At 41.0% G+C, this 19,168-nt stretch overlaps 2 protein-coding genes across 2 annotated transcripts in view; both read left to right on the top strand.

The window, feature by feature from the left end:
* Positions 1 to 2,645, top strand: part of lpgat1 (lysophosphatidylglycerol acyltransferase 1) — a 50,275-nt gene extending 47,630 nt beyond the window's left edge. Inside the window, exon 9 of the mRNA XM_039781346.1 lies at positions 1,509 to 2,645. Within this exon, the coding sequence (XP_039637280.1) occupies positions 1,509 to 1,660 (152 nt within the window). The 3' untranslated portion in view covers positions 1,661 to 2,645. The remainder of the gene's footprint in view (positions 1 to 1,508) is intronic.
* A 10,474-nt stretch (positions 2,646 to 13,119) lies between these two features.
* Positions 13,120 to 18,744, top strand: nek2 (NIMA-related kinase 2). The gene is made up of 9 exons (XM_039781255.1): positions 13,120 to 13,401; positions 14,412 to 14,629; positions 14,742 to 14,982; positions 16,163 to 16,245; positions 16,340 to 16,466; positions 16,568 to 16,802; positions 17,301 to 17,355; positions 17,469 to 17,545; positions 17,828 to 18,744. Exons 1-9 carry the CDS (start codon positions 13,306 to 13,308, stop codon positions 18,037 to 18,039), a joined length of 1,344 nt encoding a protein of 447 aa, XP_039637189.1. The 5' UTR covers positions 13,120 to 13,305; the 3' UTR covers positions 18,040 to 18,744.
* Positions 18,745 to 19,168: the final 424 nt, after the last annotated feature.

The raw sequence follows: 19,168 nt of genomic DNA, 5'->3' as shown, positions 1-19,168 counted from the left end.
GGGAAGAAAATTATAAACTTCCCCGTTACAACGTTCAACATTTGAGAGGATCCAGAGGCCCCTTGGTAGATGAAATTTGTGACGTGATTAAGTTCCCATTAAAGCTCCGGCCCACCTTCAACCTGAGCAGAGGTCTAATCAGCCAGAATAACTGTATACCTGCGTGGGTTTACAGAGGCTTTAAGTGGAAACCAGTTGGCCTAGCCTGCGAATGTTAGCACCACTAGACTTAGCTTTTGGTTCATGTTATTTTAACAGCTGCTGAGTCACTCACGGCTTTCTGTCACTGCGCCAACATGTCTGCATCAAGTCAAACCGACTTGAGGCGACTTTCTCACAGTGATACTTTCCCTGTGTGAAGTCTTGTTAGTTATTTTAGTTTTTACTATTTGATTTGATTTTAGTTTAGTTTTAGTTAGTTTTCAGTGTTTGCTAGTTTTTATATATTTAGTTTAACAGTAGTTTTAGGTTGTTTTTGTTATGGCCATAATACCTCCAACGATTGATTCCAGCGGGAGAAGTGAACGTGAACACGTCATGCTGATTATGAGTGATTCTTTCGCCTCATAGTCACCAAAGTAGATATTGGACCCAATTTTCTCAAACCACATATATCTCCAGAACCTTCTGACACTAAAATGACATTTTTCAGACGGACACATCAGGAGAAGATTGTTTGAGAACGGTTTCTGTCTCAGGACCAAACTCTCGCGAGATCTGGCCACACAGAGAAGCTAACATAAGCTAACGTTCATGAACGCCCTAACAAAACTAATCTCCGTGAAGCTAGAAATGTCTTTTAGCTGTGTAAATATCTAACGTTAGCAAAAGAACATATTGATAAACTATTTAAATATAACTTTTCATTCATCAACACGACGTTCACTACACGTTCAAACGAGGCCACGCCCCTTTAGGAGACAGGAAGTGTGTACCGTTTCATACCATTGCCGCTGCTTGAAATGCGCTATCTTTAGTATAGAAGATCTTTGGTTTAATCTATGCGCTACTTTAGTGTTCGATGTGCATGAGCAATTAAGCCACAGCGCCATCTTGTGTCAAGTCTGTTCAAATTCTGTTTTTCAAATTCTGTGGTTTAATGTAACGAGAGTTGACGGAAATTATAGTTTCAGTTTATTTATTAGTTTTTCTTGAAGGTTTTCGTTTAGTTTCAGTTTACAAAAAAAAATGTCACTGCTTATTTTCGTTTTAGTTTACTATAATAACTCTGGTCACACACCATACAAAAGAGAGGTTCTAGCTCGCGTTAGCCGTCTTTCATGGGTCCAGATGTGGTGACTGCAAATGACAAGACTGTCAGAACTCATAGCAACAAGTAGTCCTGTAATCTCAGTACTCCATAGTTACTCAAGTTCAAGTCAAAACGAACACCAAGGCCATATATACACATTTTTCAGGAGACTGTAAATCACAACATCATGGTTTAACATCGTATCATGTATAAGAGCAATATTCTGACTCGTCTATATTTATGTCTTCCTCAACAGGATCGTTCCCCTCTGAAGAAGGCCACAAGGAGGCAGCTTCCCGGCAGATGATCCTTGACCCCGTGAGGCTGTGCATTATCCAGTCGTTTGCTTTCGCCTCCGGCTACATGTGGTACAGCGTCCTCTGGTACCTCTACTGCTGTTTATTTTGAGTGCGCTGCTGAGGCGAGAGTCTTTATCGGACCACTGGAAAAGCCTCAGGATCAGTTGGGGTGTGGGGCCCAGCGTCATACTAGCCCCCTTCGATTGATGAATGTACATTTACAACAGTGGAGAGACTTAATAGGAATCAAAAAACATATGAAGAACACAAACACACGGAATACAAATACCAATACAAAATGAAACTGGTCACAGGCATAGTTAACTTGCACACAACCCTAACACCACACACTCGCTCCAACGGCCTAGCAGAATAATCTCTCGCACTCGTCACGACTCACATTTTGATGTTTACACGTCCTCATACACGTAGACGCTCACACGTACATAACTTTTTATTCGAAGTGAACGAAATGAGGCTCAGGACTCCTCCAGGGGACACTCTGGACCGAACTCTGCCCCCGGCTCCTAGGCTTTAGCCGTAGTAGTTTTACAGAGTATAAAGTATGTATGGACGCGTGTGTGAGTGAACATATGTGACTAGAAGCATAATGTCTGCCCTTATTCTTCTTCCTGGCGAGGGTCGATGAAGCCCACTGGACCTCTCTTTCAGCCCGCCGACTAGCCGGCTGGCCACACCTTCCAGAGCGAGCGGCTGTATGAACGTTGAGGCTGCGCAGCCCGCTGCTCCTCTGGCCTTCATTGCACTAAGGATCCATACTGCCCTACCTGCTCCCTGTCCCAGGAAATATTCCTGTGTGGTAGCTGTCGATGTTTTAATTTCTTTTGTTTTCCTCCCTTAACCTGCATATCTCCAGAACAACGGCCATTGTATTTGTTGTTGATGTCTTTTTGTTGACTTTTTTTCTTTTTCTTCCTGTTTTCACCTGTCTGTTGAGGCAGTATTCTGAGCTCACTGAGAAAAGGGGGATCATGTTTACACTGGCAGCCCTGCTGAAAGCCTAAGGGAATGGTGGCTATGATGCGGCGCTTGAATTAAGGATCGTTTTCTGTGTCAGACATTGAAGGGAGGAAGAGGAGACTGTGCCGTAGTGCTAATTTAAAAAAAAAAAAAGAAAAGAAGAAAAAAAAAAAAACAGTGGTGGCACGCAGGGCAAGAATTGCAGTCTGATTGCCCTAAAAGTAACCCCCTCTTTGTGGATTCCCCTTTTCACCATCTGCTGTCCAACACACACACACACACACACACACACACACACACACACACACACACACACACAGACAGCCATGTGCAGCTACACACAGCAGAGTAGACCTTGTCTTGGTGGATCATCTCTAGAAGGCAAGAGACTCTTATCTTCTTCCCCCATTGGACTACATCGTTTTACAAATATTTAAGCCATATGCTTAGTGTCGTCAGGTGGGAAAAAGACTTGGAAAAAAATTATGATTTTTATAGGAAGCTACCCTAATGTTCAGCATTCTAAAATATAGATTTTGGCTTACAGAACTATAGGTGTCATTACTGTAAATTTACAGCATAACCTGCCTAAGTGAGTGTGTGTGTGGTAGTCTTCTCCCCCCCCCCCCATTTTTGATATATATGATTCATGTCATGTTGCTCTGTGACAGAGTGTGGCGGCAATTTCACCATGAGTGGTCAATTTTTATTCATTTTAAATTACATGAAACTGTTGTCCTCATGTCATGATATGTTTAAATCTTGTATATAACGAAGCTGAGGAAGAGTTTTCATTGTTGGAAATGATGGCAGCATTTCTCTTTTGGTCCGTGATAATTTCAGAGATTTTTAATTTAAAATATCATGAATGATTTGTTTTGTTTATTTAAACAAGAAAGCAAGGATTTTACCTTCACTTCTCAGTGTTAACGCTGATTTTTTTTTTGTTTTTTCTGGTTGTTGTTGAGTTCCTGACCAGGACGTTGTTTGCTTAAAGACATTACAGCTATTGTACGTCTGTGTGCTGGCTGACACAACGTTTGCACAGCGACACGTGGGCCCAGTTTTGAATTTGTACCATTGTACATTTTAAATCATCAGGATTTAGTGGGAAAACCGCGACTATCGAGCCTTACCTGATGTCCTGGTAGACCACAATCCAAACCAAACATTTGTTATAAAGATGGTTTCATGGGGTCGATCTAAAACTGGGCCAGTGACGAAGGGATCACTCTTCACAGACGAGGGGAACTCTGGCAGGGCCCTGCAATGATGCAGCTGTTCTCTCTCCAATGTCCTTGTGTTGTGGTTTTGAGGTCAATTATATGTAATTTGCTTAGCCTGCTTTAATTAGGAAAATTCTAGAAGACCAACAATTGTCATTGTCAAACTAATGCATAAAAGGTGCATTTTAGTAGTTTACCGCCCTCCCTGTGTGCCACTGTTTGTAGAAACTGTGTGAAATGCTAAAAAAAAAAGAAAAAAAAAGGGCTACCTGACTGGGTAGATAAAAACTTTTTTTTAATCCGGCTGTAAATGTGATTCATTCAGCGGCCCTCTTAGATTCCCCTCCATTGTGAGAGTGACTTGAAATAAAGCTTCATCTTTCTTTCTTTTCATCTTTTCACTTTTTTTTTTTCTTTCTTTTTTGATTTTCTGACCATGTTTCCAAAGAAGGCAGGGAAATAATGTTTTCCTAGATGTGGTTTTAGGAAATAAACACAAATAGGGATTTAAACAAATTATACTAGAGCTGTCTGTAATTTTCCATTTTGTACTTCTCCTTTAATTCCTAGCTACACAGCCATTTTACAACACAAAAGACTTGTGCTGGAATAAAACATCATAAAGATCCTATCGGTGTAATGCTTTTCTTTTAACAGTTTTTATGCACCTAACCAAAATAATGTATCTCTGTAAATGTTGACATGCAATTGGTATTTATTCCCATTCAGTTCCTCTGTAATAACAGAGGAACAGAATGAGCGCATTGGACATAAAGAAAATAAGCTTAAAGGATTAGTTCAACATTTTGGGAAGTATTCTTATATTCACTTTCTTGCAGAGCGTTAGATGAGAAAATTGATGGTTTACGTGCCAGCCAAGAAATAATAAAAATAGGATCATTTCAAACAGTCATAGCATCAGCAGTGGGAATATCGCAGTCTGCACTCAGGCGTATCATAGCACAAGTAGGCCTACCGCTTTGCTACAGCGCAATTTACGGTCTAGTGGGCGGAGAAAGACGCGGATTGCCTGATGGGTGTCAGGGTTGATAAATACTACGCAAAATGTGGAAGCATAGCGTGCGCTATTACCGAACTCTCATAAACAGACGCAGCGCAAACTGCGCTAGTGTTAGTAAATTAGGCCCAGAGAGTCTTAACGCTCATCTCATCATCTAATGTGAACTCTGCAAGAAACCAATAGGCTTGTTTCCCTGAATGTCACACTAATTATTCTTTAACAGCATGCAGGAATCCCGAAGGTCCTGTAGAAATTATAGTAAGGGAAAAGCATCCTATGTTTTTAAATCACTCTTGGTCAAGGTGTAAATGTCAACTTTCACATTTTCTCTTCACTGAGTTACTGGCTGAGAATGGTCTCCAGGTAACCAAAGCCTGTGTTTGCTCTGACCTGTGCCTGTTGTTTAACTGTGGTGTCAGTCACCAGCTGTTGGAAGTCACTGGTTTATATTACAGAGCTTTGATTTCAGCGTGACGTCCAGTCTCCTGGCGGTGGGCTGGTGTGGGTGTGAACTCTCAGCACAAGGCTGCAGAGATCTCCTTACCCTGGCAGAAGGTTCTCTGCTGAATCAACCACAGAGAGATGATTAGTGTTTCCTGTCTGGAACAAACCTACTGTGCATCTCTGTCGGGTTGGAGTATAGATAAATGTTGAGGTGTGTAGCCTACCTTAGTAGGCTACTTTTATAGTGATATTAGGCCTGCAGCATATTATAGGATTTATTATCACCTCGGCATTATGTTTACAGCGTTTTTGTTGTAGTCGATGTGGAGCATAATTTTGTTTTCGCAGAAAAATGCATTATGTTGTATAAGATCAACGTTTTTGTGTGAAAAACAGTAACTACAGATGTCAGATTTCCCATCTAAATTATTGTGGATATGTGATACGAGGCAGTATAAAATGTAAAGTATGGTACAGCAAAACTGGAAAAAAGAATAGTTTTGGGGAATATTTTGCATCTTCTTGCCAAGAGTTGAGAAATTGATACCACTCTCATGTCTGTATGATAAATATGAAGCTACAGCAGTCGCCTAGCTTAGCTTATTTTAGCTTAGCACAAAGATGGAAACAGGGAAACAGAATATTAGCCTACCAGCACCTCTCAAGCTCACTAATTAACACATATCTTGTTTGTTTTATCCAAACAAAAACAAGTGTAAAAACGTCAGGTTGTGGTTTTACTTGGGTTTATGTACCAAACTTTTTCTTGGCTGGGACCAGTTGCCAGGCAACCATAGGAGGCTCCAGGAAGTTATTGTTCTAGCCATTGACATATACAGTGCCTTGCGAAAGTATTCGGCCCCCTTGAACGTTTCGACCTTTTGCCACATTTCAGGCCTCAAACATAAAGATATAAAACTGTAATTTTTTGTGAAGAATCAACAACAAGTGGGTCCCAATTACGAAGTGGAACGAAATTCATTGGCTATTTCAAACTTTTTTAACAAATAAAAAACTGAAAAAGTGGGCGTGCAAAATTATTCAGCCCCTTTACTTTCAGTGCAGCAAACTCTCTCCAGAAGTTCAGTGAGGATCTCTGAATGATCCAATGTTGACCTAAATGACTAATGATGATAAATAGAATCCAGCTGTGTGTAATCAAGTCTCCGTATAAATGCACCTGCTCTGTGATAGTCTCAGAGGTCCGTGTAAAGCGCAGAGAGCATAATGAAGAACAAGGAACACACCAGGCAGGTCCGAGATACTGTTGTGGAGAAGTTTAAAGCCGGATTTGGATACAAAAAGATTTCCCAAGCTTTAAACATCCCAAGGAGCACTGTGCGCAGCGATAATATTGAAATGGAAGGAGTATCAGACCACTACAAACTACGAAGACCCGGCCGTCCCTCTAAACTTTCAGCTCATACAATGAGAAGACTGATCAGAGATGCAGCCAAGAGGCCCATGATCACTCTGGATGAACTGCAGAGATCTACAGCTGAGGTGGGAGACTCTGTCCATAGGACAACAATCAGTCGTATACTGCACAAATCTGGCATTTATGGAAGAGTGGCAAGAAGAAAGCCATTTCTTAAAGATATCCATAAAAAGTGTCGTGCTAAAGTTTGCCAAAAGCTACCTGGGAGACACACCAAACATGTGGAAGAAGGTGCTGTGGTCAGATGAAACCAAAATCGAACTTTTGGGCAATGCAAAACGTTATGTTTGGCGTAAAAGCAACACAGCTCATCACCCTGAACACACCATCCCCACTGTCAAACATGGTGGTGGCAGCATCATGGTTTGGGCCTGCTTTTCTTCAGCAGGGACAGGGAAGATGGTTAAAATTGATGGGAAGATGGATGGAGCCAAATACAGGACCATTCTGGAAGAAAACCTGATGGAGTCTCGAAAAGACCTGAGACTGGGACGGGGGATTTGTCTTCCAACAAGACAATGATCCAAAACATAAAGCAAAATCTACAATGGAATGGTTCACAAATAAACATATCCAGGTGTTAGAATGGCCAAGTCAAAGTCCAGACCTGAATCCAATCGAGAATCTGTGGAAAGAACTGAAAACTGCTGTTCACAAACGCTCTCCATCCAACCTCACTGAGCTCGAGCTGTTTTGCAAGGAGGAATGGGCAAAAATGTCAGTCTCTCGATGTGCAAAACTGATAGAGACCTACCCCAAGCGACTTACAGCTGTAATCGCAGCAAAAGGTGGTGCTACAAAGTATTAACTTAAGGGGGCTGAATAATTTTGCACGCCCAATATTTCAGTTTTTTATTTGTTTAAAAGGTTTGAAATATCCAATAAATTTCGTTCCACTTCATGATTGTGTCCCACTTGTTGTTGATTCTTCACAAAAAATTACAGTTTTATATCTTTATGTTTGAGGCCTGAAATGTGGCAAAAGGTCGAAAAGTTCAAGGGGGCCGAATACTTTCGCAAGGCACTGTATAAACGGTCCTAGCCATAGACAGTAAGAAATGGACACCGCGACGCCATAGACTTCGACGGAGACCAGTGAAGTCAATTAGAAGCACTTTTCCGGTGATTGCTGAGCGTTACTGCGCAGCCTCAAACTGAGCTTGACGACATAGATGTGACGTGAGCAACCTGTCTGAAATTTGTAAGTCTTCTGGTAGCTGTGCCAAAAGACCCCCACACACACACACACACACACACACACACACACATACATTGCCTGCGAGCTTCTCCTGACTATACGGTAATTTCTCTACGACAGAAAGTCGTGTGGTGATGACACAATCGTTAGCCTATTTTTACAAAAATTGCTGCTAAGGGGCCATAATATCAGATACAAGGTAATGGAGCCTTTTATACATTGTCGTGTTTCTTTAGAAATAAACAATTGACAAATAGTCTTTAAACGCTTCAGATGTAAAGTTATTCACTGTCAAAGTGACATCAAAATGAATGGGAGTCAATGGAATGCTAGCACAAGGTGATGGCTTGTTAGCTTCAGAATCTCCCCATAGGAGGTACGCTTTCCGGATGCTCACTTACCCCCTTGGTCCTAGCCAAATGGTTTCATAACCACTTCTGTTTTTGTTTGGATTTAACAAACTAGATACGTGTTCATTAGTGAGCTTTGGAAGTGCTGTTTGGCAGATTTTGTTACTTTTGAACAGAGCCAGGCTAACTGTCCCCGTTTCCAGTCTTTATGCTAAGCTAACTTAATTTTTATCTTACAGACATGACAGTGGTATCAAGCTTCTCGTCTAACCCTCGGCGGGACTGCGAATAAGAGTATTTTCCACAGGGCGATCTTCGTCTCACCCAGTAGAGTGTGTGACCCATGTAGGTTGAGCCCTTGGCAGCGGCCCGGGTTCGAATCCAACCCGCCACCCTTTGTTGCTTGTCATGCTGGCTTATGAGTTTCCATCAGCACCATTGACTAATTCTATAGCAGCTGGAGTGACATGCTTCAGGCAGCCAATGGCCTCTAAGGGGGAAAACCGCAGGAAGTGAGCTGGAAAATGGCATTAAATATGCACGAAGCTTCACCAATCAAAGGGCTAACAGTCATGAGCCACGGTGGCTGTTGCTCAGCGTGGTGTACAGATGGAGAAAGAGTAATATCACCCTGCATGGAGACTCCTCAGTACAGCTCCTCCTAAGGTCACCCACATTACACAGACAGAGGAACTTTTGTGTCCTCTGCAGAAGCACCAGTGTTCCTCCTAGACACCTGCAATGCACTATTTCACGGGTACTGCTCCCCAAGGTCCCCAATGTCACGCTTTGACGCCTGCTTCCTCATGAATTCCTTGGTGGTGCGGTGGTGACAGCATCCCTTGAGTCAGCAAGCACTAAAACATCCAGCTGTGGAGAGAAGGGTCGGGCTGAATGTCACTGCAGCAGCCGCCGGGGCATCACAGAGTCTCTCTGGCCCCTACTGCTGCTGATGACGGCTGGTCGGACCCTCAGTGTTGTTAGGATCACATGTTCCTCATGCAAACACTTGTGTCAACACATCCCATAACTCAACATGTGTCTCAGGAGTGCAACTGTGACAGAACACAAGAACTTTATTGTAAAGGGACAATATGAAACTAATATCAATAGCAGGAAAGTGGATTAAACAGTCAGTTTATTCAAACATAAAAGCATACATTGTCTCTTTTGCCCCTTTGGTGTCTAACCATGCAGATGGTTTCAGTTTCAGTCTCTGAAATTTCTGCCTTCAACCCAATAGGCTACAATGGAGGTAAACAGAATTTAGAGGTCCCGTATTATGCTCATTATCAGGTTGTATTTTGTGTTTCTACTAGAACATGTTTACATGCTATAATGTTTCTTTTACTGTCTGTCTGAATATATCTGTCTGAAACGCTTTGTTTTAGCGCCTGTTTCTTTAAGCCCCCATTCTGAAAAGCCCAGTCTGCTCTGATTGATCAGTGTTTCCGGGTCTTCTGCATCTGTGCTCTCGGCATCTCTGCAGCAGGGGACTGACTGTAACGGCACTTTCTACCTGTATAGTTGTGACATCACAACTGTACAGAACTCCTGACGGCTTGTAGGCACAGTTTCTGCATACAGACTGTGCGCATTTCTCTGTGGATTGAGCGTTTTGATACTTTCACAGTATTTATACAGTACCTTGACCGTCTTTATAATGAAAAATCTCACTTTTTACAATTTGGGACGTTTCGTTGGTGGTGCTCAAAGCATTGCATTTGGAAAACGTCTTGCCAGAGTCAAAAAGACTATGCATGTATGTACCTTTATTGTAATAGTCTAATTGTTGTCCTTACACTTTGTTTTTGTGCAAATTAAGAAATGATATTGTTAAGTGTTAATTTCCTTCACACAAAGCCAGGCTAGCTGTTTCCCCTTGTTTCCAATCTTTATGCTAAATTAAGCTAACCGGCTGCAGAGATGCAGCCTAGTGGTTAGCCTCCAGTCACTACAGCCACTTGTCACTCAAAGAGACCACGCCCTTAATCATGCAGAACTTTAAAGGTACAGTGTGCAACGTGTTTAGTTGTTCATTATCAAAATCTGTGTTTTTCATGAATATTTACCACCACCATCAATTCCAAGTATTCCTTTTGGCTTGAAATTTTACATTTGCAATGAACTGGGGTAGACGCTCTATATTCATGTGCCATCTTGAAATAAGTTAGCCGGTTATGGACATGGAAGACCACACATATTCAAAATCCAAATTTCAGGAACAGGAGTCTTCTTCTTCACCCAGAAAAAGAAAAAGGATACTGAAAAGAGCAAGAGACCGGCTTTTTGAAGCGTGAAGGCTACCGTAGCTGTAATACTTTGAACTGCGTGGCGCGAGAGAGTTGATTGCGATATATGATCTTGACGCTAGATGGGAGAAATTCCTACACATTGGACCTTTAAGCCTGAATATAATTTAATCGAGTGAGTCATAAACACCACCACAGTTGTCATGAAGGGGGAACTTAGCTTTAGAGACCGAAACGTGGTTTTTAACGTGGAGGTCTATGGGGATTGACCCACTGTTGGAGCCAGCCTCAAGTGGCCACTCGATGAACTGCAATTTTGGGCACTTCCGCATTGACTTAAAGGTCCCATGGCATGAAAATTTCATTTTATGAGGTTTTTTAACATTAATATGCGTTCCCCCAGCCTGCCTATGGTCCCCAATTGGCTTGAAATGGTGATAGGTGTAAACCGAGTCCTGAGTATCCTGCTCTGCCTTTGAGAAAATGAAAGCTCAGATGAGCCGTTCTGGAATCTTGCTTGTTATGAGGTCATAAGGAGCAAGGTTACCTCCCCTTTCTCTGCTTTGCCCGCCCAGAGAATTTGGCCAACCCATGAGAGAGAGACATCATGGCTTTCAAACGAGAAAAGTGGCAGTTGGTCAAGGCCACACCATCCTTCCCCTCATTCCCTTTTTTTTTTTCTTTTTTATAAAAAAAAAAATCGCCCCCCCCAACCCCCCCAAAAAAAAATCTTATTTTTTTTTTCTCTTCCCCACAAAAAAGGAAAGCTTGATTGTGGGACTGGCTCTAGTGGCTGTAATTCTGCACCAAGGCTGAATTTCGGGAAAGAGACTTCAGATACAGTATTAGGGGACCACTAAGGTCTATATAAAAGAGACTTCAGATACAGTATTAGGGGACCACTAAGGTCTATATAAAAGAGACTTCAGATACAGTATTAGGGGATCACTAAGGTCTATATAAAAGAGACTTCAGATACAGTATTAGGGGACCACTAAGGTCTATATAAAAGCATCCAAAGAGCAGCATGTCATAGGACCTTTAATGTTCAGCACCGGAGGTTGCCGTTTTCCACCTGCTGGCTGTAGCCTCCATTTACCAGACTAAGAGTGGTATCAATCTTCTCTTCTAACTCTCAGCAAGAAAGCGAAAAAAAGTATTTCCCAAAATGTCCAAATATTCCTAATAGTAGCTTAATTATTAGCATATCATTCTGGGGTCTGAAAGGCCAAAGAAAAGGAAGCACCCAGGTGAGTGTAATTAAAGATGTGTTCACCTTTTATGTGTGTTATCTTGTGTTGAGAAAGCTTCTTGATTGAAACTGCACCCAAAAAAGGAAGTTAGTGGTGACATGAGTATCACAGGCCTCCTGTAACCCCCATAACAGCATCACGCCCCCCAAGCAGAGAGAGGAAGAGGATATGGTGTAGTTTAGTTGTCTGTTGCTCCCTCTCAACTCCTGGCCTTTAACAGGGGCAGCTGACGTTAGCAGCCTCAGGCACCTGACTGTCTCTGTTGTTTCTGCTGTCAGTATTTTTTGCTCTACCCCCTTCCTCCCTTCCTCCCTCCCTCTAGAGTTCCTGGCTGATGTCCAAACTCCTCCAGCTCTTTGTAGGAGTGACCTTTGCAGAGGCAGACTGACAGACCGGCTCGAGCGCTCACTCTCTTGATGGTGGGAGTGGTGTCAGTGTGTGGTACCGGCAGCAGAGAGCAGAAAGAGGGCTGAAAGGATCATTTGAACACAACTGTTACTGAGGCTTCCCCACTGAGTCTTAGCTACTGACTGCAAGACTGTCTTGAAAAATAACCTATTTAATGGTTTTTGAAGCCTTTTTAAACTAGAAACATAAAAAGTGCATGTTTTAGCAGACTATTCCAACGAGGTATGGCTCTGTACAAAGCATACACACTTTTTTAACCTTTAATTATACAGGTAATCTCATTGAGAAACGGGTTCATTCTCAAGAGAGAGCACAATAGCAATCGTTGATGAAAAAAGGGGTGTATTTACTTTTGCATTACATATTTTTCTTTCTAAACATCAAAATATGAATTCAGTAATATAAAACGTTGTGTTTATCTTACTCAGTCCCTAAATGCAAAATGTGCATTTAGAGTCAGCTGCTGACTCTGTTTAAGGTGTTTAAGGGCAGTGGTCAGACAAGACTACACCTCATTGGTTTTATTAACATTACAAATGTGTGATAGCTGTCCAAATACAGCAAAATATTAAATTCCAGTAAGACCTTGAGAAATCTATTCAAGATTTTTTTTTAAATCCCCAATCCGTTTTGGTTATCTTTTTTTCTAATTTGCTGTAGTCTTGCCAGATCTAGTGCCCTTTATTTAGAATCTAAATCTAAATAAAGGACACTAGCCAGACCTATCTAGACATAGCGCTGCGGAGGCACATAACTTTGATCCTGCTTTGACCTGACTGTGAGTTTCTGGCGCCACCTGTGGAGAGTTCATAGATATATGGAGAGTTGAGCTCCTAACATCTACCCGCTCTACTCTCGCGGGTTTTAGGCGCTTAGCAACCTCGCAACTTGCGTCTTCGTCCTGACCAATCAGGAGTCACCGTGCGGAGAGAGCAGGCCAATCACGATTGAGGATTTGGGCACCAATTTAAACCGAGAGCAAACGCTTCCTGTTTTGTTAACTGCAATACACACGAGTAAACGACCAAAGAAAAGCCAAACATTCGGTCTCTGTTTAAGCATCTTTATTGGAAACAAAGACATCCCCAGCACAGGAGTAAAATTAGAGACGAATCGATCCTAACTGTAACGCTAAAGTAAAAGTCAGCTAACGTTTAACGTTAGCTTCGCTTGAAAAAGTAAGATGCCGTCCCGTGTTGAGGATTACGAGGTGTTGTTCACAATAGGCTCAGGTTCATATGGAAAATGCCAGAAAATAAGACGTAAATCTGATGAGAAAGTAAGTGACGTTCAAACATTTTGTCTGCACAAAACCAATTACTAGCTAGGTAACTAGCAGCTACCTGTCGGTAACGTTAACCTGCCCGGGGGAGTCTTTGTTAAACTGACATTACCGGTGTTCAGGCAGAAATTATTACATCTGTGTTTTGAATTGTTTTCAGCACGAACCTCACACTAAAACCGTCGAGCAACAACTCCGTCCAGTAACTGAAAGATGATAATCAAAATGGTCAAGTGTTGGACACTATTGTTAACAGTCAAAGCCAGATTTTAGGGGTTAAAGGTTCTGTTTATCAAATGGCATCACAACTGGATGGCAGCTCCGTTGGTAAAACGAAGAAATAAAACTGTTGAGAAAGGTCAAACCTTTTTGTCAGCAGCAGTACAGGTGTAACGTTAGTTAGTTAATGAAATACATTATGGGTTTCAGCTGTAAACATTGCATTCAGGGGTTCAAGTAGCCTCTGGCTTTGACACACCTGAATGTAATGCTGCCATTTACAGCTGCAAAGGTTAGTCTAATATTTCACCTTGGGTTCTAGGGAATTAAAATGTATTAATTCTGTGTATAACAAGTAAAAATGTAGCCGCTGATGTGCTGCAGTGGAATATGTTTAAAGCAAGACTATGCAACCTTTGAAACAAGAAATCGCACCATCTCACTCTTACTAAATATATACATATAAAAATATAAACTTGTAAGCAATATAACACCTGTGCTCAATTCAGTATGCTCAAGGGTTTTTCAGCTACAGCCTCATTACTTTGTTTGATATGACCTGTAGCCTATGGTAGCTATTGTTGGTGAACTTGAGATAGATATTGTTATGTAACTGACTTTACTGAGTCAGTTCACATACTCAATTACTCTTCTTGTGCACCTTTTTACACTACATTTACTCATTTAGTGTAATCCTATAATTTACATGCATTACAATACATCATAAATGGATGTACAGTATGAATTGAAGCTCTAGCCTGGGTAATTAAACCACTTTTGTTTTGTAGATCCTTGTGTGGAAGGAGCTAGACTATGGCACCATGGCGGAGAGTGAAAAGCAGATGCTGGTGTCAGAGGTGAACCTCCTGAGGGAGCTCAAGCACCCAAACATAGTGAGGTATTACGACCGCATCATAGACCGGACTAATGCCACTCTGTACATTGTCATGGAGTACTGCGAGGGTGGGGACCTGTCCAGCCTCATCACCCGATGCATCAAGGAAAGGTAGGTTGCATATTTGTGTGCATTGTAAAATATATGGGTTTTATGCTCCCCCACTTTACCTCTGTGCTTCTTGACTGTCTGCAGAATTAAGTGTGTGTTTTTACCATGGCAGGCGTTATTTGGAGGAGCAGTTCGTCCTGCGAGTCATGGCACAGCTCACATTAGCCCTGAAGGAGTGCCACAGACGCAGTGATGGCAGAGCAACGGTTCTTCATCGAGACCTGAAACCAGCCAACATCTTCCTCGACATCAGACAGAATGTCAAGCTTGGAGACTTTGGCCTTGCGAGGATCCTGAACCATGACACCAGTTTTGCAAAGACATTTGTCGGGACACCTTACTACATGTCACCAGTGAGTTGTTTAATTCTGCTGTCTGTGAGGTTTTTCTTCCCAGAATTTCATACGGAATATTTGAAACATTTAACCTGATTTCTTGGCCCTCCTGATCATACACAAAAAAAAATACCGGGTCAATTTTAACCTAATTTGTGTCAATCTAGCACTGACCCAGGACTGGGTAAAGTTTGCCCAGTAGCCACAAGCATAAAAACCACTGGGTCACCAATCGCACCCAAAAAAAAGTGTTATTTATATTATTTCCAATAGGCTATTCAATCATACTAATATGTGGTTATTTTGACCCAGTAACAATATCATATTTACTCGGGAAGGAACTTGTTTTGGTGGAACATTTCCACCCCGCAAAAGAAAACTGCACATAAAATATTAAATAAAGTTAACTCTTCACACAATACAGTAACGTGAACTATTTAAATTAGCTGGATACATGGTTAAATGTAATTTGCTCTTACCAGTGTATCGCGGTGTGTACTTCCTCCACAGCATTCTCGCCAATCTGTCCCGAAACGTCCTAAAAAATTCATGCACATTTGGATTATTTCCAAAACTGTAAAAAAAAAAAAAAAGCATGGCCTATAGAATAGTTTGAGTATTTTATAATTGTAGAAGTTGGTTATGTGCATTGTTTTGTGTGTATGTGATAAAAATACTATTATTATTTTAAGCCATTTCTTTGAAATATTTGACACATTTTAAAGAAAATATGAAGTAATTCATGGGGACAGAAATGTTGCTGCATCACTTGAATGGGTATACAGAATAATAACCCGGTGGTGGTTAAAATGTATTATTATTATTATTATTATTATTATTATTATTATTATTATTATTATTATTATTATTATTATTATTTATTACATGACCTAGTATTTGGGTCATTATTCCTTTTGTATTAGAAAACAACCCAATAAAAAAGACCCAAAGCCCACATACCCTGAAGCTGGGTTAGTAACCTGACCCAGTATGTCTTTAGGGTGTAGCCTATTCAGAATTTAAAAATTAAACTCAGAATGTTGATGTTAATCTCTACCCAAAGCAGAAAACACAGTCCACTAAATTCTGCAGATTTTCATTCTGCATCACCGCTGAAAACTGAAAAAACTTCAGCAGATTCTGTTTGGGTCTGCTAATCAGCCACATTTGCCACTAACTGTCACAATTTTTCCTTCAGGAACAAATAGACCGGATGTCATACAACGAGAAATCAGATATTTGGTCGCTGGGATGTTTGCTGTATGAACTCTGTGCATTGTCGTAAGTTTTCCAACTCCTCTGCTTGAGCTGATTTCCCCAGCAGGTGGTTTGTTGACCGTGAATCTGACATTTTCCCTGGATTCCTCCTGTTTAGCCCCCCGTTTACTGCTTACAACCAAAAACAGCTCGCAGAGAAGATCAGAGAGGGGAAGTTCAGAAGAATCCCGTACCGATACTCTGAGGAACTAAACACCTTACTCAGCAAAATGCTCAACCTGAAGGTTAGAAATGAATCATTTTTTTCCGAATCTTTACTTGTGCTACCAGTTAGTCAGTTTGTTGTCATGTAGGTAGGGTTCAGTAATCTGGTCTTTGTTGTCAGGATTATCTGAGACCCTCTGTGGAGTCTATTCTCCAGAGCAGCCTGTTGGCTGATGCTGTTGCTGAGGAGCAAAGGAGGGCACAGGTGCGTCTCCGAAGGAGGTCGGAGGACTCCGACTGTCCCCTTAACAAGCCGGCTGAACCGAAGCCCACCTCTGCCGCAGAGCTCAGACTCAGGGAACAGGCGCTACGGGACCGAGAAAAGGCACTGAAGGAACGTGAGGAGAGGCTGGAGCGTAAGGCTTTTATTTCTACTCCCCTTTGTGCCACACCGGCCCCCATCTGTGAGACAGTATGACCCCTGCTGACCTGCAGCTGGGCTTTTCGCAACCTCGAAAAACATTTATTTGTTTTTTTTGTGAAATGCATTTTGTGTATCATTCTTCAGGTGTAAATAGTATTGCATGATACCTTTTTCTAAAGTGATTAGGGGATCTATAAGTGAAGTCATGTATGTTTGACATTTTTAAAACTATCCACTTGCACTAAGGCCTAAACATAAATATTCTGCAGGTAAACTAAAACAGGAGTTTGTGTTGCAGTGGCAGAAGTGTTGCAGCGAAATGTTAACCTACTTTCAGTTTCTTCCACATCTACAGCACCTGGCTGACAGTGAATATAATATACTGTATATGCATGCCTCTCAAATTTGCAAATAAAGAATGGAGTGTCACATGGAAAGTAAGTGCTACCAATTCCAAAAATAAAGGTCTTATTTTGTCCTTTCACCGCAGAAAGAGAGCAGGAGCTTTGTGTTCGTGAGCGAATGTCAAATGAGAAGCTTTTGAGGTAAAAGGCTAGAAATGAAACAATCAATACTTTGCCATTTCTCCTATTTTGCTCATTCTACAATGTCAATCTTACCAACTGGTTGGTGTAAACTCTTTATCCTAATGTTACAGGGCAGAGAGTTTATTGAAGAATTACAACCGTCTTCAGCAGCAGAGGGACCTGGCACCATTCTATGGCAAAGACATAGGTATGGGAACTGGACGAAGACCTCTGGACTTACTGAACCGAGACCAGAACTGAGCAAAGTTTTTTTTTCTATGGGTTCATGCTGTCCATGTGGATGACTAAAATCAAGTTTATTTATTACTTTTTAAATCATGTAAATTATGTTTTTATACACCCAATAAAGAATTAGTACACACCACAATCAAATCTAGCTGTTATGTTGGATTGCAAAGAGTGTTAAAAGGTCTGTCTGATGATATAAAGTTTCTTTGTTAATCATTGAATCCTTACCATTTGGTCCTAGATGGAGAAAACCTCTCCCCCGGCAAAAAGAAGGTCCACTTTGCTGGTTCTGGTGAGAGCAAAGAGAACCAGCGGCCTGATGGTCGTCCGAGTGTGACGTCCCAGGAGCTGATTTTGAGGAGGCTGCAGGCGGCCAAGCTGCGTGCTCAAACACTGAATGAAGTGGAGAAGACTTGTCAGTTCAAGAGCAGGCAGATACTCGGCATCCGCTGATCATACAGATGTCACTGTCTGACTAGTGACTGATATGGGAAGACTAGGAGTCATAATAACTGGATGTAAATTAAGCTTTATTTATGATAATTCAGTAGCTGTGATAGTTAAGCCAAATGATTGTTATTGCTTTGTAGTGTAAGTTTTGTTTAAGTTTGATGTGTGGATGTGTTTATTTTATGACTTTGAGTTTGAATGTACTGTGTATTCTTGCTAAATGTATGTATATTTTGCTTACTGCAAAATTACTGCTTAGGAACAGACATAAATGGGCAAGTTGTATGATGACTTGTATCTAAAACAAAATGTAAAAACTTGTTATAATAGTATATATTAAGAACATACATAGAGATTTATATAGATAGAGATAGATAGATATCTATCTATCTATATATACTCTAAGATTTTGTTAAACCAATTACTCAAAACTACTTCCTTTAAGTATACTACAAATGCAAGCTAGAGTCCTTCAAGACATAACCACAAGGGGTCACCAGTTTTCCATGAAAGGTCAGCCACTGGATTGAGAGACTAATGCCATTAATTACAGGCAACAGCAATAGGCCTTCACACCTGAACGTCGTTTGTTCTTGATTTATAGCAGATTAGAGAATATAATTAAAAGGACATTTGTATTATGTTTTTTCTTTACAATAACAGACCATTCCAGGTTACAGTTGATGAATAAAAAGACAAAAACTTTTAGATGGGTTTTCAATGATTAGAAATATGTATAATTATTATATAAGACATAACTAAATTTGGTTTAATTCCATTAAAAATAATTGACAGTTAAATTAGGATATACTGAGGCACATTTAACACCTTTATTTTTTGATTAGATCTTCAGTGATGAGAAACACTAAATTCATCAATAAAAAGGTGAATACCGCAAAGTGCCAGTGTTGTCCTATTTACATACATTATGTTAATAGATTAGAACTAAAGTACCGATACTACATAGATTTACAGATACATTAAGGTAGTCATCGCGAGATTATAGTTGTGGTCAGCGTGCGTAGCAACCGCTGTTGTCTGGCTTGTTTGCTCCGCCTAATTGCGAGAGTTGCAGAATTTGACCAATCAGATTCAATCGTGTGCCCTCTCCACCAATAGGAATCGTCCAAGG

This window comes from Perca fluviatilis, chromosome 18, assembly GCF_010015445.1.
Source record: "Perca fluviatilis chromosome 18, GENO_Pfluv_1.0, whole genome shotgun sequence".
NCBI lineage: Eukaryota > Metazoa > Chordata > Actinopteri > Perciformes > Percidae > Perca > Perca fluviatilis.
This window is presented reverse-complemented; position numbering and strand designations above follow the sequence as displayed.